General features: G+C 35.2%; 1 protein-coding gene across 5 annotated transcripts in view; it reads right to left on the reverse strand.

Annotated features, from left to right (window-relative positions):
* Nucleotides 1-26,918, reverse strand: part of COP1 (COP1 E3 ubiquitin ligase) — a 220,594-nt gene that overhangs the window by 104,781 nt on the left and 88,895 nt on the right. For all 5 annotated transcript variants that reach the window (XM_061160778.1, XM_061160776.1, XM_061160777.1 and 2 more), the window contains 2 exons: nt 6,907-7,021; nt 2,882-3,017 (listed from right to left, as the gene is read on the reverse strand). In XM_061160778.1, the coding sequence (XP_061016761.1) occupies nt 2,882-3,017; nt 6,907-7,021 (251 nt within the window). The remainder of the gene's footprint in view (nt 1-2,881; nt 3,018-6,906; nt 7,022-26,918) is intronic.

Genomic DNA, 26,918 nt, shown 5'->3' on the forward strand with positions numbered 1-26,918 from the left:
AACACATCCCATGTTTATGGATAGGAAGGTCGAATATCGTTATGATGTCAATACTAGCCAAAGTGACATACAGATTTAATGCAATTCCTATCAAAATCCCAGTAACTTTTTTTTACAGATATATAAAAACCCATCTAAAATTCACATGGATTTCCAAAGGACCTGAAGTAGCTAGAGAACTCACACTTCCTGATTTCAAAACTTACTGCAAGTCTATAGGAGTCAAAAAACATAGATAAAAACAGACATATACACTAGTGAAATACAAGAGAGAATACAGAAATAAACTTTTGCATATATGATCAAAGGATTTTTAACAAGAGTGCCAAGCCCATTCAATAGAGAAAGGACAATTTTTTCAACATATGATCCTGAGAAAACTAGATATTCACATGCAAGAATGAATTTAGATCCTTCCTTAAAACTACATATAAAAATTAACTCAAAATGGATCAAAAACTGAAATCTAAAACCATAAAACTCTTTTTACAGCTTTAGATTGGCAATGATTTCTTGTATGCCACCACAGGCACAAGCAACAGAAAAGAAAAAAATACATGACAAATAAGACCGTAAAATTTTTTAAATTATGTGTATCAACAAACAATATCAACAGAGTAAAAAGGCAACTCACAGAATGAGAAAAAGTATTTACAAATCTGATAAAGGATTAATATTCAGATTAGACTGATTTGTGCTGCTCTACAGCAGAAACCAACACAACACTGGAAAGCAATTATCCTTTAATGAAAAAAATATTCAGAGTGTATCAGAAATTCCTGAAACTCAACAACAAAAAAACAAATTCAATTCAAAAATGGAAGAAGGACTTGAACAGACATTTCCTCAAAGAAGATATACAAATGACTAGTGAAAGTGAAAAGTGAAAGTGAAGTCGCTCAGTCTTGTCCGACTCTTTGCGGCCCCATGGACTGTAGCCTAATAGGCTCCTCTGTCTGCGTGATTTTACAGGCAAGAATGACTAGTAGGCATATGAAAAGACCATCACTAATCATTAGGGAATTCAAATCAAATCTAACCAATCAAATCTAACCTCACACCCAATAAATAGTTATGATCAAAAAAACAGAAAACAAGTCCTAGCAAGAATGTGGAGAAACTGGAACCCTTATGCACGGCTGGGGAAAATACTAAGTGGTATAGCCCTAGTAGAAAACAGTATGGCAGTTCTTCAAAAAATTAAAAACAAAATTACCATGTGATCCAGCAATTCCATTTCTGAGTATATACACAAAAGAACTGCATGCAAGGTCTCAAAGAGATATTTTTACACGCATGTTTATAGTAGCATCTCAACAGTAGTTAAAACATGGAAGCAACACAAGCATTCATTGACAGATAGATAACCAAAATGTGGTATGTATATATGTATATACAACGGAATGTTATTCATCCATAAAAAGGAAATTCTGTAACATGGATGTGCACTGATGACATTATGCTAAATGAAATAAGCCAGTCACAAAAAGAAACGTATTGCACCATTCCACTTATATGAGATACTTGAAGTAATCAAAATCATAGGCAAAGAAAGTAGAATGGTGCTTGTCAGGTCTGGGGGAGGGGCGGGGGGGGGGGCATGGAAAAAACAATGAGTTATTGTTTAACTGGTACTGAGTTTCAGTTTTACAAGATGTCAAGTGTTAAGCAGACAGACAGTGATGACAGGTGCACAGTATTATGAACGTATTTAATACCAGTGAATAGTCCACTTGTTAAGGTGGTAAATTTTACGTCCTGTGTCTTTTCCCAGAATAAAAGAATTTGGGGAAAAAAGAAAAGATACCACAGAAAATATAAATTTACAACACAAATTATATTAGAAAAGAAGAAATGTTCCAACTCAGTCACTTCAGTTTCTACCTTAAGAGACTAGAAAGATAAGAGAAAGAAGAAAATGGGAAATAATAAAGTTAAGAGTAGAAATCAATGAAACAGAGAACAGAAAAATAGAGAGTATCAATAAACCAGGAGCTGGCTCGTTTGAGAAGATAAAAATTTCTAAGCCAGACTATTAAGCTGGAAAAAAAAAAGAAACAAATTTCTAAAACCAAGGATGAAAAAGGGAAAATCATTACAGAATATAAAGATATTAAGAGGATAATAAAAGAATACTATGAATACTAGTATACCAATAAATTAAACAACCTAGATGAAATGGACAAATTTCTTGAAAGGCACAAACTAATGTTCAATCAAAAAGAAATGGATAACTTGATTAGCCTTAAATCTCTTTTAAAAATTAGATTTGTATTTAAAAATCTTTCCTCATAGAAAACTCAAGACCAAGACAGCTTCAATGGAGAACTGTACAAAATATGTAAAGAAGAAATAATACTAATTCTTTACAAATTTTTCTAAAAAACTGAAAAGGAGAAATATATATATACATATGTATATTCTTATATATTCTTATAAGGATATAAGCTTATATAAGAATTATAAGATAAATTATAATAAGACTATAAGAACTATATTCTTATAAGAATTTAAGAATTCTTATATTCTTATATTTATCTTAATTCTTGTATCTTAAGAATATAAGAATTCTTATATAAGAATATAATAATTATAAGCTTATAATATATAGAATATACCTTGTTACCAAAACCAGACAAAAGAATTATAAGAAAACAAACTGCAGCCCTATGAGGTGGATACTAACAAACATCCCATTTTACAGATAAATCAAGGACTAAAGAGATTCAGAAACTTGCCGAAGACCACAGACATAAAAATTGGCAGGCAACCTGGATTTCAGAACACAGGCTCTTAACCATAACACTCTTGCTTCTCAAATTCAATTAAATTCTAGATACTCTGCAAAAGAAAATAGTAAGGAATGCTGCCCAATACTTACCTAGAAACTATGCTGGAACCATTATAGAGATCACTAGCATATGACAATGTAGCCAAAGGTCTTACTGAATTATATCGAGTAAACTTGGACAAGCATTCCTGAAATTCATCCAACTGGCTTGCAGTTCGACTGTCATCTATATGAAGAAAACAAAATAAACAAATTGAACTGCAACGTTAAGTCAAAGAGCAATAACCACAGATTAACAATTATATCCTAAATATAAACAACTCTTATTTAGAGAGGACTAATGTACACAAATTAATTAGCTGATCTTTCAGCTTTCATAAAAATTTCTTAGTGGTTCTTGAAAGACACTGTCTCTTTGAACACCAATAAGAACATACTATGAATTCTCTTTCTTTTTTAAGCAATCATTTCTTGCAAAACAAAGGAAAAAAAGTACCTATGATCAAGAAAAGTTAAATAATTTATTAAAATAAAATCCCTTATTAATGGAGAAAGTGAGAGTTTTGTTAATTTGAAGGAACATATTTAGAGGGATACATTATCATGCTCCTGTTTATTCGTCAAAACACAGTTTATAACAACACAATTTAGATTAAAAAATGAATTTTTAAATAAAAAGCAAATGAAATATTTATTCACATAATACTTTGAAGTGTTTCAAAACCAATTATGGGATGGAAGTAAAAAACTGCAATTACTAATCATTAATTTTCAAAGTCAAACTTAAAATAGGTTCATGCAAATATCTTGGTGGAACATGGAAAACAGTAATTTTATCCAACAAAACTCTTTACAAATACTTTGAGTAAAATCCATTTCAGTAAACTATTCATAATTAAATGATGTAGAATTTAAATCACAAAGTCAGGTTATCAAAGATCTAATCTACTCTTCTAATGAAGAGAGCTAACCTACTCTCCAATGTAGAAACAGGCCTATAATGAAAAAGCATAAATAAAAAACATTGTTTTCTAAAACTGCTTAAAGGTTGGACTTGCATTTTCCTTCCCAAAGAAAACACACAATTATGTTAGTTAGCCTCCTATATTGAAACTTGAAATAAGTCTGTTACAACAATGTCTTTTTCATAACTTCCTCCTTATTCCTTATTCTTAGCTCATATACACACATAAACACACACACAACTTTTTAAAGTTTTGCGATTTTCCTTCTCAAATGTTCTCTGAAAATAACAGTAGGCTAGAAGAAATTACACTATAAGAATCATTAAGTCAAAAGAATTATTTTACTTTTACTATACTATGTGATATATAATTAAGAATTCATTTATCTGGAGATTTCCAGTTATCTTAAATTGTTGACATGAAGAAATTTATCTAACAATTATCATAAAGGAAAACAATTGAGGAAACTAAGTAAGCTTCTGTCCACAACATTTTAAATTTTAAAGATTTAAAAGCTAACTTAACACAGTCATCTAATGACCTACATTAAAAGGGACCAATTTTGTAGTGTTTCCATTCTGGGAAAAGCAAAAGGAACAAACCTTCTTAGCATGCAGTATCAAAATGTCATTGGGCTAAAGCTCTTAGTTGACAAAAATTATTCTCAGGAAGTTCAACAAATTATAAATAAAACATAGGTTATTACAGGGAAAAAAAGGCAGAGGGGGGAAGATATCAATTGTACTACAAAGTAGTCTGGATACAATAGCTAACTGGTTCTTTTTATAAATTAAGACAACCCTATTACTGTGAGCTACTTAAAATAACAAATATAACAAATACTGAAAAGACAGTTACTTTAGATATCCATTTAAAAATCAGTTTAATGTTAATCTATTCTTTCAACATTTTGACATCAATCTCTAAGTACATAAAATTCACAAGCATTCAAAAATGTACATTCTGTAGAAGATTATAATCTTTTTCTAAGGTAGCTGAACTTCTGGCCATCATACCCAATAGTTTAATGCCAACTTTCAACAGAAGTTATCAAAAAAAATTAAAATTTTAAAACAATTATTTCAGTATCTGAAAGCACGGGGATTAGATTTCACTTATCTGGTTGTGAAAAGGTAGGATTCTGTTTGCTTGGCTGGTTTTTGATCAACATCCATACATATCTTCTGGCAAATCACCTCTCCTATTCTAATTACAGATTATTCTGTAAAAGTGTATTCGGTGTCTCCTTTCTGTCTTCTATTGCTTTATAATTTGGCTTCTTTTTCAATTACAATTAAGAATTCAAGATATTTATTAATTTCTTAGTTATCTCTCATTTTCATAGATGAAAACAGGAGTGAGGATGGGGAGTTGGTTCTCAATTGAAAATAGACAAAAGGACAATCAAACTCTTAGGTACCCATTACAAAGAAGTTTCAAGTTCTTTACAGCCAAGAAAACTAGGAGGAACTTCATATTCAGCAATATGTATAGTCAGTGTACAAATTTGATAAGTTAAATTTGAGATTCCTAAAAACTAAGACAATCATGTGTTGAATACAATATAACCATATCTATTAAGTATAAAAATAAATTAATCTTCCTCCTGGTTTTAACTTACTAGTCTATCTTCCTATAAAGCTATATCACCAAAATAAATTGGTTTGTGATTACCTTTACTATCCCATAACATGCCTATGTTATAGTTACTTAAAAATTACGAATCACTAGCCTTTTCCAATCTCTCTTTACTACCTCTCTCTCTCTTTTTAATGTCTGCCATTTACCTGTGGTTGTATTTCAACATCATACCAACAAATAAAATCTAAATGGCTTAACATGCACCCTCTGCCAGTCAGAATGTAAGTCTCAGACCACTTTCAAAGTTACAGCTTCATACTATAGTTTATAGATTATTACAGAAGTTTAATAAGGGGCTTAATTCTCAGACAATACAAAGAAAGCTTTCCATCTGAATGAAAACTATTGACTGTTGACTATTAACTTCAAACACACTTATAAACAAAGCTTGGCTTTCTTCTAGTCTTCACAAGAAAAATGCCATGTGAATCTATATATTTTGCTTTTCTCCACCTCTAAACCTGAGGCAAATGTGTCCACAGGTTCTCTCTCTATAATGTGTAGATTATAATACAACCATGCTTATTCAAGAGAGATTCAAGGCCAAATTTTTAACAACTAATAAAATATCATACGTTTCTTTCCTTGGTAATGCTCATTTTGAGCAAGTGTAATAAAAATAACATCAACTAATTAAGAATCTTATACAAAGCACTGTATTTTATATGCATCATCTATAAACCATAAAAAAAAAAAGAAAAAAAGACAAAAACCATGCAGGGTTGGTATCAATGTCCCTTCCTCAATGGAGAGCAGAGACACCAAGAAAGGCTAAAGATCAGAGAACTTACAAAAAGGGCACAGAACCGTCCTATAGCAATAAAACTATTCTGTTCTATTATATACAAGTCTTCGCATAAGTTATTTCCTCTACTTTGAATATGTTTTTATTATCCTTTATTTGTTAATTAATACTAGCTTTGACTAAATACAACTTCTCTGAAATCCCTACAGGAATCTTTCTCTTTTAGTTCCCCATTTTCAACTTGGCATGGCTTTTTCACTCCCAGTTATATTAGTTGATATTCTTATCTATTCCGTTAATGCCCTTGGCTTATTTATATAACATATAATACAATGCAGCATTATTTACCTGTTGTTCCCCCTTCACTAAATTTACAATACTCCTTGAGAGTAAAACAAGTTCTTTCATCTTTTTATTCTTAGCACAGATGACAGTGCTTAGAACTTAACAAACATTGAAAAATAGAAGGCAACTGAATGGAATTTATTTTTGCTAGCTACATATTTATGGCTGATTTGTTTTTAACTTTATACAGCTCAGTATGTACAGATTAAAAATTCCCAAATAGAGAAAGACAACAAAAATAGTTATAGAAAAGCAATGTCATCCAAGATGTCTAAGAATCTCTAAAATGCTGTGCTAGACTATGTTGAAAATAGACAATTTTGCTTTATGAATAGGACTTTTCATAAATCCAGCATAAGAAGCTAGACATGGACAGGAAACATGAATTTGAGATATTTTAAGAATTCTTGAATATGTACCTGAGATACGAGACATCCTTGTAGAAAAGTAACATTGCTCTAAGTCTTCAAAATGAGCAGTGAGTCGTTTTCGTCTTGATGCTAATGTGCTGTTATACCAAGGCTGTTTCTTCGTCTAAGGTGATAACAAGAAAAAGACACTTGTAATTCTGAACAAAGCATACTATTTTTTCCACAGAGAAAATCCAGATGCTTGAATATTTAATTTCAAAAGTTCAGATTAAAATAATTACAAATGGCAAAATCCTGTAGTTATTAAGATCATATTTTCCAATTCTTATTTTAAAGGGAAAACAGGCCAATTTTATAAGAATAAAATGAGAAGCATCTTTCAACTCTCCAAATTAATGAAGACAGAATCCATTATAAGTGCCAAACTTAGAATTTTAAGAATTTGAACATGCATCAATTGTTAGGAAACAATTACCAAAAGGAAACTAACTACTTTTCAGCATTTTAGTGCAGCCCTATACATTTTAAGTAATAGGAACAGTGCTAAATTGTATAGAATAGGTATTTAAATTAGTATTTATTATTAGGTTAAGGGTTAGTCAACATGTATATACTAAATAGTTTGATATATACATTAGAAAACCAAAATAACTAAATCATGTATATATATGTAGACAACAAAAGCAAATATGAAATATACTAGCATATGAACTCTATTAAAAAAAGTCTATAATCCTAAATATATATCACCAACACTATGTTAACTAAAAGGGTATGAAAACCCTTCCACAAATGTTTTCTATCTGTTATGCCTGCGGCACATTAACAGACACAGAAATAAGCTACATAAATGAGATCTTTAGATAACACAAGTTAACCAATAAGAATACAACTGCTAATGTATTAAGAAATACTAAGTTACTACCATGAACGAAACACTTATCTAGAGTGAACTCCTGCTAAAAGTAGATGGTTATTGTCCTCCAACTAAAAATAAATAATTTTTTAAAGAAGAACTATATTTTAAAGCACTGCTTGCATCACAAGAAAAAAAGACTATTTACCAAAAGATTAATAACCAAACAGGAAGCTGAACTCAGAGGAGTAAAGGTAAACAAAACAGAGCAATGTAGAAAAGGGGAAAGAAGAGGACAATCTGAGGACAAATATGAACAAAAGGGCAAGTACTAGATCTGGAAAATAAAAAGAGAATTTGAAAACTGGAAGACAAATCTAAAATAATTATCCAAAATGAAGGATAAAAGTCAGGAAGACAGAAAAACTTGAAAGAAAAGAAACATAAAAGACAGAATAATAAGGTTTAAATATGGGCACCCAGAGACCCAGAAAAGAGTGACAGATGGAAGAAGACATATTTGAAGAGCTGCTGCTGCTGCTAAGTCGCTTCAGAACTAAAGTTGACAATCTTCCAAAACTGAAAACACACATGGATATAAACAGAGAAATTATTCCTATCAAGGATAATTAAAAAGAAATCCACAATTACATATACTAAAGCCAAACTGTGTTTCTGTCCAAGAGACAAAGATTTTAAAAATCACACAAACAGAAAAGATAATTCAACCTAATAGGAACAATTAAAGAAGCAAAACACTTCTCAAAGCAATAATAGAAGCTAGAACATCCTAAGATTTGGCTATACTTAAAAAGTTGAAAGAAAATAACCTCAACTTAAAATTCAGATCGGACAAAACTATCCTACAACAACAGAACGCTGAGCAAAATGCTTTTTCATGTGAATGAAAGCAAGGATTGCCACCTTTTATTATTATAAAAGGCACTTTTAAAAATTTTCTGAAATTTTGTAATTGAAAACTTCAATAAAACAAACTAGAAGATTGGAGACACAGAATGAGAGAAGCAAGGATATAGTAACCAAGCAAGTGATTCCAAATATCGTTTGCATACATTAACTATAATAATTCATTTATGGGGTTTAAGAATAAGACAGAATAAGTACACCAAAAACCCGGCATATAACTCTAAAGAGCGGGACCGGATACTTTTACTTGAAAATCCTACCAAATATTCATGGAAGATATAACATCAGTCTTTCAAAAACCTTTCAGAAAACGCCTCCCCATTTGTTTTATGAGGCCAGCATAACTGTAATACCCACACCCAGTGATGATACTGGAGGAAGGGAAGGAAAAAAGAAGGGGAATAAGAGCCTTCATGTAAACAAGCATCCACAGCAAAATAATAGCAAACCGATTCCAACATGTAAAAAGAATAACTCATCACGACTAAATGGAGTTTAGTCCAAGAGTGCAAGGTTGTTTTCGTATTTTGAAATCAATCAATGCAATTCACCAAGTGGGCAAAACAAAGGAAAATAACCATATAATAATTCCAAGAAATGCAGAAAAGACAAAATTCAACACCTATACATGTTAAAGGAGAAGGCAATGGCACCCTACTCCAGTACTCTTGCCTGGAAAATCCCATGGACGGAGGAGCCTGGTAGGCTGCAGTCCATGGGGTCGTGAAGAGTCAGACATGACTGAGCGACTTCACTTTCACTTTTCATTTTTATGCATTGGTGAAGGAAATGGCAACCCACTCCAGTTTTCTTGCCTGGAGAATCTCAGGGATGGAGTCACACAGAGTCAGGCAGGACTGAAGTGATTTGGCAGTAGCAATACATGCTAAATCGAAAAGCAAGAGAGTTCCATAAAAACATCTATTTCTGCTTTATTGACTATGCCAAAGCCTTTTATTGTGTGGATCATAATAAAGTGTGGAAAATTCTGAAAGACATGGGAATACCAGACCACCTGACCTGCCTCTTGAGAAACCTGTATGCAGGTCAGGAAGCAACACTTAGAACTGGACATGGAACAACAGACTGGTTCCAAATAGGAAAAGGAGTATGTCAAGGCTATATATTGTCACCCTGCTTATTTAACTTACATGCAGAGTACATCATGAGAAACGCTGGGCTGGATGAAGTACAAGCTGGAATCAAGATTGCCGGGAGAAATATCAATAACCTCAGATATACAGATGACACCACCCTTATGGCAGAAAGTGGAGAAGAACTAAAGAGCCTCTTGATGAAAGTGAAAGAGGAGAGTGAAAAAGTTGGCTTAAAGCTCAACATTCAGAAAACTAGGATCATGGCATCTGGTACCATCACTCCATGGCAAATATGGGGAAACAGTGGAAACAGTGGCTGACTTTATTTTTCTGGGCTCCAAAATCACTGCAGATGGTGATTGCAGCCATAAAATTAAAAGACGCTTACTTTTTGGAAGGAAAGTTATGACCAACCTAGACAGAATATTAAAAAGCAGAGACATTACTTTGCCAACAAAGGTCCATCTAGTCAAGCCATCTAGTCTGGCTATGGTTTTTCCAGTGGTCATGTATGGATGTGAGAGTTGGACTGTAAAGAAAGCTGAGCACCGAAGAATTGATGCTTTTGAACTGTGGTGCTGGAGAAGGCTCTTGACAGTCCCCTGGACTGCAAGGAGATCCAACCAGTCCATCCTCAAGGAGATCAGTCCTGGGTGTTCATTGGAAAGACTGATGCTGAAGCTGAAACTCCAATACTTTGGCCATCTGATGCGAAAAGCTGACTCATATGAAAAGACCCTGATGCTGGGAAAGATTGAGGGCAGGAGGAGAAGGGGATGACAGAGGATGAGATGGTTGGATGGCATCACTGACTCAATGGACATGGGTTTGGGTGGACTCTGGGAGTTGGTGATGGACAGGGAGGTCTGGCGTGCTGTGGTTCATGGTGTTGCAAAGAGTTGGACACGACTGAGCGACTGAACTGAACTGAACTGATATGTATTAAATTTCTCAAAAAATTAGGAATAGAAGAACACTTCCTCAACTTTATCAAGGTCATCTACAAAAATGTAGAGCTAACATATAAGTATTGGGTGGAAAGGGAGCGTAAAAAGAAAAAGAAAGGACAGATGGGAAGGAAAGGATAAGAAGGGAGAAGGAGAGGAGGCTAGAAGAGGTGAGGGAAGGAAAAGAGAAGAGAACACAAAAAGATTAGAAAAAGCAAAAATATTTTTGCTGATCACATGATTGTACACTGAATTTCATGAGAATCTACAAAACAACTAGAATTAATAAGTTTAGCAAGGACTTTCCTGGTGGTCCAGTGGTTAGGAATCTACCTGTCAATGCAGGGGACATGAATTTCATCCCTGATCTAGGAATGCCATAGAGCAAATAAGCCTGTGCACCCTAGAGCCCAAGCTCTGCAACAAGAGAAGCCATCGCAATAAGAAGCCCGAATGCCACAACTTAAGAGTGGCCCCCACTTGCCTCAACGAGAGAAAGCCCAATGGGAAAGCCCAGAAGACCCAGTGCAACCAAAAATAAATAAATGAAAATGTTTTCAAAAATTCAGCAAGATAATAAGAAATAAGGTTAACTTTGTATGTTATCAATCATATGTTTATATACTCACAATAAAGTAGAAAATTTTAAAACAACTGGATCAATAACGGCATCAAAAGAGAATTAGAAATTAATTTAACAGAAGCATGGACGAACTCTATATTACAAATACAAACACTGCCAAGAGAAATTTTTAAAAGACCAAAATAAATGGAAAGATATTCATGGACTAGAAAGTTCAATATTATTAATGTGTTATCATTAGGGTAACTGTGAAAATGATGCATAGGCTCTCTCTTTGTTTTTGTTTGTTTATGTTTGCTTTCTTCTGACTTTACCACATGGCTTTTGGGATCTTAGTTCCCTGACCAGGAATTGAACCCAAGCCCCCATCAATGCAGGCACAGAGTCCTAACCATTGTACCACCAGGGTATTCTCATGGGCTATCTCTGAATTATTTTTTAAAACTGCACATGAATCTACAATTATCTCGAAATTTAAAAATCTTTACAACTGTAAAAAAAAAACTTAGGAATAAACTTATACAGAAATAAGCAAAACCGAGACTCAACTCAATATTATAAATATATCAGTTCTCCATACGGTAATTTATGAGTTAAAGGCAGTTTGAATAAAGATACCAAGAAGCTTTTTTATGCAGCTAGAGAAATTGATACTAAAGTTCATGTGAAGAAACCAAACAGGGAAGAATTTCTGTAAAACACTGAAAAAGAAAAGCTGGGGGTTGGGGGAACTAATTTCTATCAGACATTAAAACATAAAGAGGCAACAGTGAAAGATGAAGAGAGAAATACATCAGTAGATAGAAGTGAAAGACCAGAAATGAATCCATATACACACAGAATTTTTCATATAAGAAAGGCTGTATCTCAAAACACTTGATCAAAGAAAGATTTTTTAAAAGTGGATAGGCGACTTCCCTTGTGCTACAGTGAATAAGAATCTACCTGCCAATGCTGGGGACACAGGTTCAATCCCTTGTCCAAAAGATTCCACATGCCTAGAGCAACTAAGCATGTGCGCCACAAGGGTTGAGCCCATGCTCTAGCGCCCACAAGCCGCCCATGCTGAGCCCACGTGCTGCAACAGAGAATGGCCCCTGGTTGCTGCAACCAGAGAAAGCCCATGAGCAGCAACAAAGACCTGATGCAGCCAAAATAAAAGTAAATAAATAAAGAAAAAGTGAGCTGGGACAACTGACTAGACATTTGGATAAAGATAAAACTAGATCCACACCTCAAAACATATACCAGAATAAACTCCAAAGAGAACAGGAGTCCAAATGTAATAAATGAAATGAGACAAGAAAATGTGGATAAATTTCTCTACATCCTAGTTAGAGATAGATGTTTAGAACTATATGACTCAAAACCCAGAGGCAACAAAAGATTGGTAACTTTAAATAATGATTTAGAAATTTTGAACAGTTTAAAAAAAAAAAAAGAAGAAAATATAGGCAACATTTATTACAGATAAAGGGCTAATTTTCCTAACATACCGACTGCCAAGTCTTAAAAATTGAACAAAACATATAAAAAACTTTATAGAAAAAAACAGGCCTGAGGGAGGAGCCAAGATGGCGGAGGAGTAGGACAGGGAGACCACTTTCTCTCCTACAAATTCATCAAAAGAATAACTGAACGCAGAGCAAACTTCGCAAAACAACTTCTGATCGCTAGCTGAGGTCATCGGGCGCCCAGAAAAGCAGCCCATTGTCTTCGAAAGGAGGTAGGACAAAATATAAAAGATAAAAAGTGAGACAAAAGAGCTAAGGACGGAGATCCGTCCCGGGAGCTCTTAGGCGGCATTGCTTGGGGTAGGGTCCGGGCCTGAGTGCCCTGAGGACAATCGGAGGGAGCTTCTGTGAGTTGCCAACTTGAACGGTGGGAGACCAAAAGAGGGAGGGTAAATTGACCGGCCCGAACACACTGCCGGCTGTTCAGAGAGCAAAGAGACTGACAGAGTCCAGAGAAGAGCTCGCAGGCTGCGGACCGGCCCAGCCCCGCCGGAGGCCGGAGGCAGGGGGGAGGGGAAGGTCGCGGCGAGACACAGGGCGCAGGCACCCGACCGCCGCGGGCGGGGACTGGGGCTGGGGACGCGGAGGGCAGAAGGCGCGCGCACCCGACTGGCGCCAGCGGAAACTGAGACTGGGTCCGCGGAAGGGAGGGGGCGCGCCACACCTGGGGAGAGTGCGCCCACCAAGCCCCTGGCTGCCTGGACCGCTCTGACGGGGAAGGCACAGAGAGCAGGAGCAGCTGTTCGTTCTGCGCTTTTGTGGAACACCCGAGGGCTGGAACCTCGCACAGTGCGGGGAGTGCTCCATATAGAACAGCCCGGAGCCTGAGCAGCGCAGACGGAGAAAGCAGCGTGAGCCCCTCGCGGCAGCGCCAGCCCGAACCTGCGTTGCAAGCCCCGCCCCGCAGCGCCAGCCCCTCCCCGCAGAGCGACGGAACTAGCTACCTGAATAAGAGTCCACCTCCGCCCGCCTGTGTCAGGGCGGAACTGAGGCTCTGAAGAGACCGGCAAACAGAAGCCAAATGAACAAAGGGAACTGCTTCAGAAGGGACTGGTGCAACAGATTAAAATCCCTCTAGAAAACACCGACTACACCGGAAGGGGCCTGTAGATATCGAGAACCGAAAGCTGGAACGAGGAGCTATCTGAAACTGAGCCGAACCCACACTGACCGCAACAGCTCCGGAGAAACTCCTAGATATAATTTTACTTTTTTCTCTTTTTTTTTCTTTTTTTATCTTTTCGTTTTTATTTTTTCTCTTTTATTTTCCTTTAAAATCCCCTATTATTCCCCCATTACTCCTTAATTTTCATTTCCATAGATTTTTATGATTTTAATTAGGGGAAAAAAAATTTTTTTTCTTTTTTTTCTTTCTTTCTTTTTCTTTTTTCTGCTTTTTTTCTTTCCTTTTTCTCTTCTATTTTCTATTTTTCTTTTTCTCTTATTTCTTTTAAAGTCCTCTAGTGCTCCTCTACTACTCCTTAATTTTCATTTTCAATACACTATAACCTTACAAAAGAAAAAAAAAAAAGAGAAGCCCTATTTTTAAACCGAAGATTATTCTCTCCCAATCTTGACTCTCTGTTTTCTACCTCAGAACACCTCTATTTCCTCCTTTTCCCTTCTCTTCCCAATCCAATTCTGTGAATCTTTGTAGGTGACCGGGCTACGGAGAACACTCTGGGAACAGACAGCTGCATAGATCTGTCTCTCTCCTCTTGAACAAGTCCCCCTTTTTCTCCTCCTGCTCATGTCTATCTCCCTCCTCCCTCTCCTCTTCTTCATGTAACTCTGTGAACCTCTCTGGGTGTCCCTAACGGGGGAGAGTCTTTTAGCCATTAACGTAGAAGTTTTCTTATCAGGGCTGTATAGTTGGAGAAGTCCTGAGACTACAGGAAGAATAAAACTGAAATCCAGAGGCAGGAGACTTAAGCCCAAAACCTGAGAACACCAGAAAACTCCTGACTACATGGAACTTTAAGTAATAAGTGACTGTCCAAAAGCCTTCATACCTACACTGAAACCAACCACCACCCAAGAGCCAATAAGTTTTAGAGTAAGACATACCACGCAAGTTCTCCAGCAACGCAGGAACATAGCCCTGAACATCAACATACAGGCTGCCCAAGGTCACACCTAACACACAGACCCATCTCAAAACTCATTACTGGGCACTCCATTGCTCTCCAAAGAGAAGAAATCAAGTTCCACGCACCAGAACACTGACGCAAGCTTCCCTAACCAGGAAACCTTGGCAAGCCAATCGTCTAACCCCACCCACTGGGTTAATCCTCCACAATAAAAAGGAACCACAGACCTCCAGAATACAGAAAGCCCACTCCAGATACAGCAATCTAAACAAGATGAAAAGGCAAAGAAATACCCAACAGGTAAAGGAACATGAAAAATGCCCACCAAGTCAAACAAAAGAGGAGGAGATAGGGAATCTACCTGAAAAAGAATTTAGAATAATGATAAGAAAAATGATCCAAAATCTTGAAAACAAAATGGAGTTACAGATAAATAGCCTGGAAACAAAGATTGAAAAGATACAAGAAATGTTTAATAAAGACCTAGAAGAAATAAAAAAGTCAATTAAAAATGAATAATGCAATGAATGAGATCAAAAACACTTTGGAGGGAACCAAGAGTAGAATAACAGAGGTAGAAGATAGGATAAGTGAGGTAGAAGATAAAATGGTGGAAATAAATGAAGCAGAGAGGAAAAAACAAAAAGGGATCAAAAGAAATGAGGACAACCTCAGGGACCTCTGGGACACTGTGAAATGCCCCAACATTCGAATCATAGGAGTTCCAGAAGAAGAAGACAACAAGAAAGGCCATGAGAAAATACTCGAGGAGATAATAGCTGAAAACTTCCCTAAAATGGGGAAGGAAATAGCCACCCAAGTCCAAGAAACCCAGAGAGTCCCAAACAGGATAAACCCAAGGTGAAACACCCCAAGACACATATTAATCAAATTAACAAAGATCAAACACAAAGAACAAATATTAAAAGCAGCAAGGGACAAACAACAAATAACACACAAAGGGATTCCCATAAGGATAACAGCTGATCTATCAATAGAAACCCTCCAGGCCAGAAGGGAATGGCAGGACGTACTGAAAGTAATGAAAGAGAATAACCTACAACCTAGATTACTGTATCCAGCAAGGATCTCATTCAGATATGAAGGAGAATTCAAAAGCTTTACAGATAAGCAAAAGCTGAGAGAATTCAGCACCACCAAACCAGCTCTTCAACAAATGCTAAAGGATCTTCTCTAGACAGGAAATGCAGAAAGGTTGTATAAACGTGAACCCAAAACAACAAAGTAAATGGCAACGGGACCACACCTATCAATAATTACCTTAAATGTAAATGGGTTGAATGCCCCAACCAAAAGACAAAGATTGGCTGAATGGATACAAAAACAACACCCCTATATATGCTGTCTACAAGAGACCCACCTCAAAACAAGAGACACATACAGACTAAAAGTGAAGGGCTGGAAAAAAATATTTCATGCAAACGGAGACCAAAAAAAAGCAGGAGTCGCAATACTCATATCAGATGAAATAGACTTTCAAATAAAGGATGTGAAAAGAGACAAAGAAGGACACTGCATAATGATCAATGGATCAATAGAAGAAGAAGATATAACAATTATAAATATATATGCACCCAACATAGGAGCACCGCAATATGTATGGGAAACACTAACGAGTATGAAAGAGGAAATTAATAGTAACACAATAATAGTGGGAGACTTTAATACCCCACTCACAACTATGGGTAGATCAACTAAACAGAAAATTAACAAGGAAAAACAAACCTTAAATGACACAATGGACCAGCTAGACCTAATTGATATCTATAGGACATTTCACCCCAAAACAATCAACTTCACCTTTTTCTCAAGTGCACAAGGAACCTTCTCCAGAATAGATCACATCCTGGGCCATAAATCTGGTCTTGGAAAATTCAAAAAAATTGAAATCATTCCAGTCATCTTTTCTGACCACAGTGCAGTAAGATTAGATCTCAATTACGGAAAAAAACTGTTAAAACTTCAAACATATGGAGGCTAAATAACACGCTTCTGAATAACCAACAAATCATAGAAGAAATCAAAAAAGAAATCAAAATATGTATAGAAACGAATGAAAATGAAAACACAACAACCCAAAACCTATGGGACACTGTAAAAGCAGTGCTAAGGGGAAGGTTCATAGCATTACAGGCTTACATCAAGAAACAAGAAAAAAGCCAAATAAATAACCTAACTCTACACCTAAAGCAATTAGAGAAGGAAGAAATGAAGAACCCCAGGGTTAGCAGAAGGAAAGAAATCTTAAAAATCAGGGCAGAAATAAATGCAAAAGAAACTAAAGAGACCATAGCAAAAATCAACAAAGCTAAAAGCTGGTTTTTTGAAAAAATAAACAAAATTGACAAACCATTAGCAAGACTCATTAAGAAACAAAGAGAGAAGAACCAAATTAACCAGATTAGAAATGAAAATGGAGAGATCACAACAGACAACACTGAAATACAAAGGATCATAAGAGACTACTACCAGCAGCTCTATGCCAATAAAATGGACAACTTGGATGAAATGGACAAATTCTTAGAAAAGTATAACTTTCCAAAACTGAACCAGGAAGAAATAGAAGATCTTAACAGACCCATCACAAGCAAGGAAATCGAAACTGTAATCAAAAATCTTCCAGCAAACAAAAGCCCAGGACCAGATGGCTTCACAGCTGAATTCTACCAAAAATTTAGAGAACAGCTAACACCTATTTAACTCAAACTCTTCCAGAAAATTGCAGATGAAGGTAAGCTTCCAAACTCATTCTATGAGGCCACCATCACCCTAATTCCAAAACCAGACAAAGATGCCACAAAGAAAGAAAACTACAGGCCAATATCACTGATGAACATAGATGCAAAAATTCTTAACAAAATTCTAGCAAACAGAATCCAACAACATATTAAAAAAATCATACACCATGACCAAGTGGGCTTTATCCCAGGAATGCAAGGATTCTTTAATATCCGCAAATCAATCAATGTAATACACAACATTAACAAATTGAAAGATTAAAAACCATATGATTATCTCAATAGATGCAGAGAAAGCCTTTGATAAAATTCAACACTCATTTATGATTAAAACTCTCCAAAAAGCAGGAATAGAAGGAACATACCTCAACATAATAAAAGCTATATATGACAAGCCCATAGCAAGCATCACCCTCAATGGTGAAAAATTGAAAGCATTTCCCCTGAAATCAGGAACAAGACAAGGGTGCCCACTCTCACCACTACTATTCAACATAGTGTTGGAAGTTTTGGCCACAGCAATCAGAGCAGAAAAAGAAGTAAAAGGAATCCAGATAGGAAAAGAAGAAGTGAAACTCTCACTGTTTGCAGATGACATGATCCTCTACATAGAAAACCCTAAAGACTCTACCAGAAAATTACTAGAGCTAATCAATGAATATAGTAAAGTTGCAGGATATAAAATTAACACACAGAAATCCCTTGCATTCCTATACACTAACAATGAAAAAACAGAAAGAGAAATTAAGGAAACAATACCATTCACCATTGCAACAAAAAAAAAATAAAATACTTAGGAGTATATCTACCTAAAGAAACAAAAGACCTATACATAGAAAACTATAAAACACTGATGAAAGAAATCAAAGAGGACACAAACAGATGGAGAAACATACCGTGTTCATGGATTGGAAGAATCAATATTGTCAAAATGGCTATTCTACCCAAAGCAATCTATAGATTCAATGCAATCCCTATCAAGCTACCAACGGTATTTTTCACAGAACTAGACCAAAGAATTTCACAATTTGTATGGAACTACAAAAAACCTCGAATAGCCAAAGTAATCTTGAGAAAGAAGAATGGAACTGGAGGAATCAACCTGCCTGACTTCAGGCTCTACTACAAAGCCACAGTCATCAAGACAGTATGGTACTGGCACAAAGACAGAAATATAGATCAATGGAACAGAATAGAAAGCCCAGAGATAAATCCACGAACCTATGGACACCTTATCTTCGATAGAGGAGGCAAGGATATACAATGGAAAAAAGACAACCTCTTTAACAAGTGGTGCTGGGAAAACTGGTCAACCACTTGTAAAAGAATGAAACTAGAACACTTTCTAACACCATACACAAAAATAAACTCAAAATGGATTAAAGATCTAAATGTAAGACCAGAAACTATAAAACTCCTAGAGGAGAACATAGGCAAAACACTCTCCGACATAAATCACAGCAAGATCCTCTATGACCCACCTCCCAGAATATTGGAAATAAAAGCAAAACTAAACAAATGGGACCTAATGAAACTTAAAAGCTTTTGCACTACAAAGGAAACTATAAGTAAGGTGAAAAGACAGCCCTCAGATTGGGAGAAAATAATAGCAAATGAAGAAACAGACAAAGGATTAATCTCAAAAATATACAAGCAACTCCTGAAGCTCAATTCCAGAAAAATAAATGACCCAATCAAAAAATGGGCCAAAGAACTAAACAGACATTTCTCCAAAGAAGACATAGAGATGGCTAACAAACACATGAAAAGATGCTCAACATCACTCATTATTAGAGAAATGCAAATCAAAACCACAATGAGGTACCATTACATGCCAGTCAGGATGGCTGCTCTCCAAAAGTCTACAAGCAATAAATGCTGGAGAGGGTGTGGAGAAAAGGGAACCCTCTTACACTGTTGGTGGGAATGCAAACTAGTACAGCCGCTATGGAAAACAGTGTGGAGATTTCTTAAAAAACTGGAAATAGAACTGCCATATGACCCAGCAATCCCACTTCTGGGCATACACACTGAGGAAACCAGATCTGAAAGAGACACGTGCACCCCAATGTTCATCGCAGCACTGTTTATAATAGCCAGGACATGGAAGCAACCTAGATGCCCATCAGCAGATGAATGGATAAGGAAGCTGTGGTACATATACACCATGGAATATTACTCAGCCATTAAAAAGAATTCATTTGAACCAGTCCTAATGAGATGGATGAAGCTGGAGCCCCTTATACAGAGTGAAGTAAGCCAGAAAGATAAAGAACATTACAGCATACTAACACATATATATGGAATTTAGAAAGATGGTAACGATAACCCTATATGCAAAAGAGAAAAAGAGACACAGAAATACAGAACAGACTTTTGAACTCTGTGGGCGAATGTGAGGGTGGGATATTTCAAAAGAACAGCATGTATACTATCTATGGTGAAACAGATCGCCAGCCCAGGTGGGAAGCATGAGACAAGTGCTCCGGCCTGGTGCACTGGGAGGACCCAGAGGAATCGGGTGGAGGGGGAGGTGGGAGCGGGGATCGGGATGGGGAATACGTGTAGATCCATGGCTGATTCATGTCAATGTATGACAAAACCCACTGAAATGATGTGAAGTGATTAGCCTCCAACTAATAAAAAATAAAAAAAATAAATAAAATGAAACTCAAAAAAAAAAAAAAAACAGGCCAGAAATATGAACACATAATCCACTAATAAGTATATTAATATACCACCAGTCATATGATATTTGTTCACCCTAACTCATAATTACAGAAACACAAAACTATTCTGAGATATATTTCTTGACAGATAAGCAAAAATTTTAAAGTAAAACTCATTCTATTATAGAAGCTCTGAGAAACATTCTATGAGAGCACACACATTCATCTACTGCTGGGGAAAGTATTGTGAGATATATTTCTCACTTGACAGATTAGCAAAAATTTTACAGTAAAACTCATTCTATTAGAGAAGCTCTGAGAAAGAGTCTAAGAGAGCAGACACATTCATGTACTGTTGGGAAAGTGCAAACTGGTACAATCCTTTGGGGGAAGAAGATGATTTGGCAATATCAATCTCTCTGTCTGTCCATCTATCTATCCATCTACCCCCATCCATTCATCCATCTTTGACCCAGAAATCCCACATCTAGGAATTTACACTGAAGATACACCATCCAATGATATGAAAATATATATGTACAAATTCATCACTGCAGCACTACTTTGTAATTACAAAATAATGTAAACTCTCTTTAGGTAACAAATTGATTAAAAATTCTATGCAGCTATAAAAACAATGAGGAAGAATTCTATGCACTTCTATAGTTTTTTTCATGATAAACTGTTAAATAAAAAAGCAAAGAAGAGAATCACTAGGAAACCCACCCTTTGTGTAAAAAAGAAGAAATAAGAATATGCATATGCATCACGAACACTTGACTAACACAACTGGTTACCAAGAAAGGGTAAGAAACTTTACAGCGGGCAAAGATAAAGGATATAGAAATTGGTAGAAAGGCTGGAGGGGTGGTATTTATTGAGTATGACTTTCTGTATAGCTCTGACCTTCAAAATCAGGTTAATATTTCATATTTTCAGAAAAAGTTTGTATGTAATAAAGGTAAGGGTTGGTGGTGGAATACAAACAGAAGCAAATGAACTCAGCTGTATTTCAAAGAAATACTGCAGCTAATACTGATGAATAATTAACAATCAAATCCAAGTAATTTTTGAACACACTGTATTTTCATAACTATATTCTCAGACTAAAGATATAAAGGAATTTAAATTAATATTCACCACTAGTTAGTAGATTTGCTTTCTTAATAATTTCCATACTAGTTTAGTATGCACACTAATAAGACTATGACAATAAGTAAAATGTATGTTTTGATAATGAGAACTAGGTTTCTGTCAGAAAAGGGAATTAAAGATATGGAAAGGATTCACTAAAGCTACAATGAACCCTGTGATAGTGAACTGTAACGGGAGGTCATCGGCATGAATCCACAGCTTTTATGACAGATTCAGAAACACAGATATGTCACATACATAGAAGATTATATAAATGATTTTCATCAATTGAATAGCAGTGAGTAATCTCAGCTGGTCTGGGTTGCCCACATGGTTATTTACAGAGCTACTGACTCTTAACCTACACTGCAAAATATATTAAGTAAAAATAAATGGTATTCCATCACCATAGGCCTTAGAGTTGTTTGGTGACAGATTGCGTCACTCTGTCAACATTGTTTAGTAATAATAATTGAATTTATGATTCACCTATTTCAGTGAAGTTTGTAAGTTAATAACTGGTCACATAACTAGAATGCAATGCCTATGGGACGAGCTTAAAATAAGAGATCTGACTACAAGCCAAATTCGCACTTCCCATTACTACGGTGCTTGAGAATGTAAGCAAGTAGTCATTCTGAACCTGGAGACAAAGCAGTTCCTCTGTGACTCAGTGGTACAAGGACAAAGAAAACTGCTTGAAATCTCCATATCCTTTTCAGTGAGTACCTTTCTTCTGCTTGGTTGTACTGTATCCACTGCCTATAATCAAGTTCTAGAAGTATAAACTCCTTGATTCCTGTGAGTCCTTTCATCAAACACTTAAGGTGATTAACATGTAATTAATAAATATATTATATATACAGATATGCATGTTTCCTAGCTCTGTTGACCAAGAAGGCCTACAAGCAATGACACTCTACGAGCAATGAGCATACTTAAAACCCAGATCTTTGTTTTGAAGTATCATTCTCCATTAAAAGAAAACAGGACTTCTTGGATACATGGCTGATTACAGAACGGGGGCAAGGTTAGTACAAGATGATATCGGTACATCTTATTATCTAAGAATCTAAGAAGGTACTTAAAAACTGATAAGAACCTGAAGATCAGCTTGAAGGAATTCCAACTAGACAGAGAACAGACTGAGCTTCAAAATAATTAACAGAAAAACTTTTAAATTTATGATTCCTTAACCACATAAACAAAGAGATGGTAGGAAAGATCTCCCTTATAGTGGAAATCCTAACTAATAAATGTGGAATTATTACTCAGGCATTAAAAAAAATGAAATAATGCAATTTGAAGCAACGTGGATGGATCAAGAGATTATATTAAGTGAAGTAAATTACAGAAAGAAAAATATCGTATGATATCACTTACATATGGAATTTTAAAAATGGCACAAATGAACATATTCACAAAACAGAAACAGACTCACAGACTAGAACGCAAACTTACAGTTACCAAAGAGGACAGCATAGCTGGCGGGGGCACGGTTTGGATAAATTAGAAGTTCGGGATTGACATATACACATTAGTGTATACAAAAAACGTAAACAACAAGGACATACTGTATAGCACAAGGAACTATACTCAAAATAGTCAAAATAACCTATAATACAAAAATACATATATACATACATATGAATCATTTTGCTATACACTTGAAACAAAAACACTGTAAATTAACTATACTTCAATAAAAATTTTTTAAATTAATGTAGAAAAGAAATTAAAACTTATTGTTTAGACAAAATAATTAATTATTATTTCAAGTAAGATTCATTAATAAATGCTCAAATGGGAGAAAAATGGTAAATTTATAGCAAACAAATCTGGCAGGCATCACCTTAATCAAATGATCAGAGGTAATATCACCAAAATTGAGCAGATCCACCATATCCAGAAGTGACAAACTAACAAAGGCTACCACACTGGTGGCTGTAGCATTTGTGATAAAAATGGGTAATCAGAATCCAGTTATAAGGAAATATCAGACAAACTCATATTGAGGAATGGTCTACAAAATTAATAACTTACACTTCAAAAATGTCAACCTCATGTACAACTGAGGAACTAAAACAATTTAGAGGAGATTAAAGAAACATGACAACTAAATATAACCAGTGAGTCTGGATTCATTCTGGACAAAGAAAATTTTCCTTTTGTTATAAAAGAATATTAGTGGCAAAACCACTGAAATTTAAATAAATTGTCTCAGATAATGATATATTAACATTAACATCCTGGTTTTACTAATTATACTAAAGTTATATAAAAACTCTAAGGCAAAAACAAGCAATTATAAAAATTCAGAGATATAAAATAATTACTTCTGGCTTCACCTACATCATATTAACTTTTTATCAACTCCATTTCAACTATAAACATGATTTTTAAGAGTAGCAAAATAGTATACGAAACAGCTGTACCAGTCTCTGAAGCTATTCTGCTATGACTGGGCATATTTATTTTTCCAGAATTTTTGCTTGTATAAATAATATTGGTATATAAGTTTTAGGTAGTACTTTGAATCATTTCTTATAAGAAATTTCTATGTTTATCACTACCAAATCACACAGTTGAATATTATTTTACATGTGAGTGGGCCAATTGGATTTATCTTTTTTCCCCATGTTCTTCATCTACTTTTTGCCTGTTGGTGCTTTCATCAAAAACATGGAATGCATATAAGAAATTTTTATTTTGAAGCAATTAAACCATTTGCCTATCATATTGATAATACCTTTCCCAGTTTGGGTATAAAATTTTGTTTGTGGTACTTTCTTATACACTGCCCTCTTTCTTAATTTCTACAGTTCTATTATTATCTAAATCATTATTTAGCTGATCTGAACTCTTAGAGTAAGAGATAAAATAGAAAGCAAATTTCCAGCAAATGGTTTCCTGGGTATCGCAACATAATTTACTTAATCTTCCCTTTTACCACTGATCTGCATAACCACCTTCACCCTGGGGTAAACTCTTAATTACCTTTCAGTTAGATTTAAAATTTTTATTGTGCCCCATTTGTTAGGGCAGTCTTAGAATACATTAAAATAACCTACTGGGTAAACGCCCTTGTAATATCCTTCTGAAGCATTTATTCTACAAATAACCATTTAAAGTCAGTTGGTCACACTCTCTACAAACCCTTAAAAAATATTCTTGAGGTTTTTTTTTTAATTGGAATCACATCCAATTATGGTTATTGGTCTATTCAAATTATTCAATTTATTAAGAGTTCTATTTTTATTAGTATGCACTAGCACCCAGTTTTTTAATCTACTCAATACTATAATAGCCAATTTCAATTATATATTGAAACATCTTATAGATAATCTTCGTTTTTAATCTCTACATTTACCATCTTAAGTATTTTCCAGTTTGCTGAGTTTAATGCCTAGCTCACTTATTTTTATTCTCATCTAAAAATGAATTCATTTAATGATATAATTTTTAGGATAATTCTGACCAAAATCTCATAAATTTTGATTTATAACAGTTTCAACACAGGATTTTTTTAAGTCGTTTGTAGCAACATTTGTATACTCTTTGACACAAAGATATTCAGGAGTCTTTGGTTTACTCTCTTCCAGATTGTTGAAGTAGCTGTTTACTGGAGGTTCTGATTCTGAGGATGTAGATGACACAATTTATCTTGTTTTAGAATCAATCCAATTTTCTCAATGCTCCAAGATTACCAACAATGTGCATATCCCTTGATACAAAGTATAAAGTGAGGCAAGTACCCATTAAGCTAAGTTTAACTCATTCAACCAAAGAAAAAAATTCAGAGTCTTTAATACATACTAAGAAAGTTACACACCAAGTGGCCTCCGTTATTTACGTTTCTTACCTCATTTCTATTTTTCTCCCCCTTGCTCATTCCTCTCCAGTCATAACAGACTTCTAGACTATGTCAGGCACGCTTCTAGCGCAGGGCTTATGTACTTCCTTCTTTCACTCAGCTTAGATCTGCCCAGAGATATTCACATAGCTTCCTTCCTTACCTCCTCTTTGTTCAAAAATAATCTATCTTTATTACTATATCTCCAACAAGACTGAAAGCTGGGTTACAGCTGGATTTTTGTCTGCGTTGTTTTTGTTCAATAACCCAAGCCCATCATAGTGTCTGGTAAATAGAAGGTACTGGGAAAAAAAAACCAAAAAACTGTTGGCTTAATAAGCTAATATTTAAAAGCACAGGTCCTGAAGCCATAATGCCTGGGTTAGAACTTAACTTCTCCTTACCTTCTTTGACCTAGTTTCCTCCTTAATAAAATAGAAAATAATAATTATCTCAAGTTCTAAGAATTAAAGTATTTCATGCTTGTAAAGAACACTGGGCAATGTACATGCAATGCATAGTAGATGGAAAATAAATGTTACCTAAATACTAACATTACTACTTTAATTATTTCTTGAGCTATACAGTAGGCCTTCCATATCCACAGGTCCTATAAATACAAATTTAATCAAATGCAGACAGAAAATATCCACCCCCAACCAAAGGAAGAAATTCTGGAAAATTCCAAAAGGTAAAATGAATTTGCAGCTGCATTGGCAACTATTTACATAGTATTCACATTGTATTTAAAATTTTTTACACAGCATTTATGTTATACTAGTTATTATAAGTAATCATAGAGATGACAAAATATACAGGAGGATGTGCTGCAGATGTGTAGGCAAATATACCACAATTCATATAAGGAACCTGAGCATCTTTGGACCTTGGCATCTACCACAGCTCCTGGAACCAATCCCTCACAGACACTGAGGGATAAGTATACTTTAAAATCTCCTACCACGTTTAAGTTTTAACCAAATTTTTAAAATTTCTAATAAAGTTTTACTTTATATAAATACCAATCCTTTATATTATGTCACACAAATTACTACTAGTTTGTGGGATTATACCTTTTATTATGTGAAAATGTGTATCTGTCTTCTAATGATTTTTCCCTTCAGTTCTATTGTGATCTGTACTTTACTTTGCTGTTTGTTTTTGTCAACTTCCTTACCATTCTTACATTTGCCAGGCTTCTCCTCATCTACTCCTTTGTTTTCAATTCTTTTTATGTCTACTTATTTTAAGTCTGTGTTTTCTAAAGAGTATTCCTAGAAATGAAGGGTAAGGGCTCCGGCACAATATGTCATACTAGTTCTGTCCCAGAGGCCCTAGCAGGTTTTCCTCCGCAGCAACCTCCTTGGCCTCCAGCAGATGCTAAGGTTGGAGTCTCCTGGGAAACCCAGACAACTTCACCTAAAGCACTCTTTTACTCTGCACATGGTGACTCATATTAGGCAGACTTCTTCAGTATTCTTTTTATCGCCTATAAATTCTTTTTAAGTTTTCCGTATGAGGACAGCTATATGTCAATGGGATTTCTAGTGGGTGAAGGTTAGAGAGCCCACAGGCTTACTGTACCATCTCAGACCTAAGTCTCCTTTATTATATGCAAAGAGTAAAGATTA

The sequence above is a fragment of the Dama dama genome, chromosome 14, assembly GCF_033118175.1.
Source record: "Dama dama isolate Ldn47 chromosome 14, ASM3311817v1, whole genome shotgun sequence".
Classification (NCBI taxonomy): domain Eukaryota; kingdom Metazoa; phylum Chordata; class Mammalia; order Artiodactyla; family Cervidae; genus Dama; species Dama dama.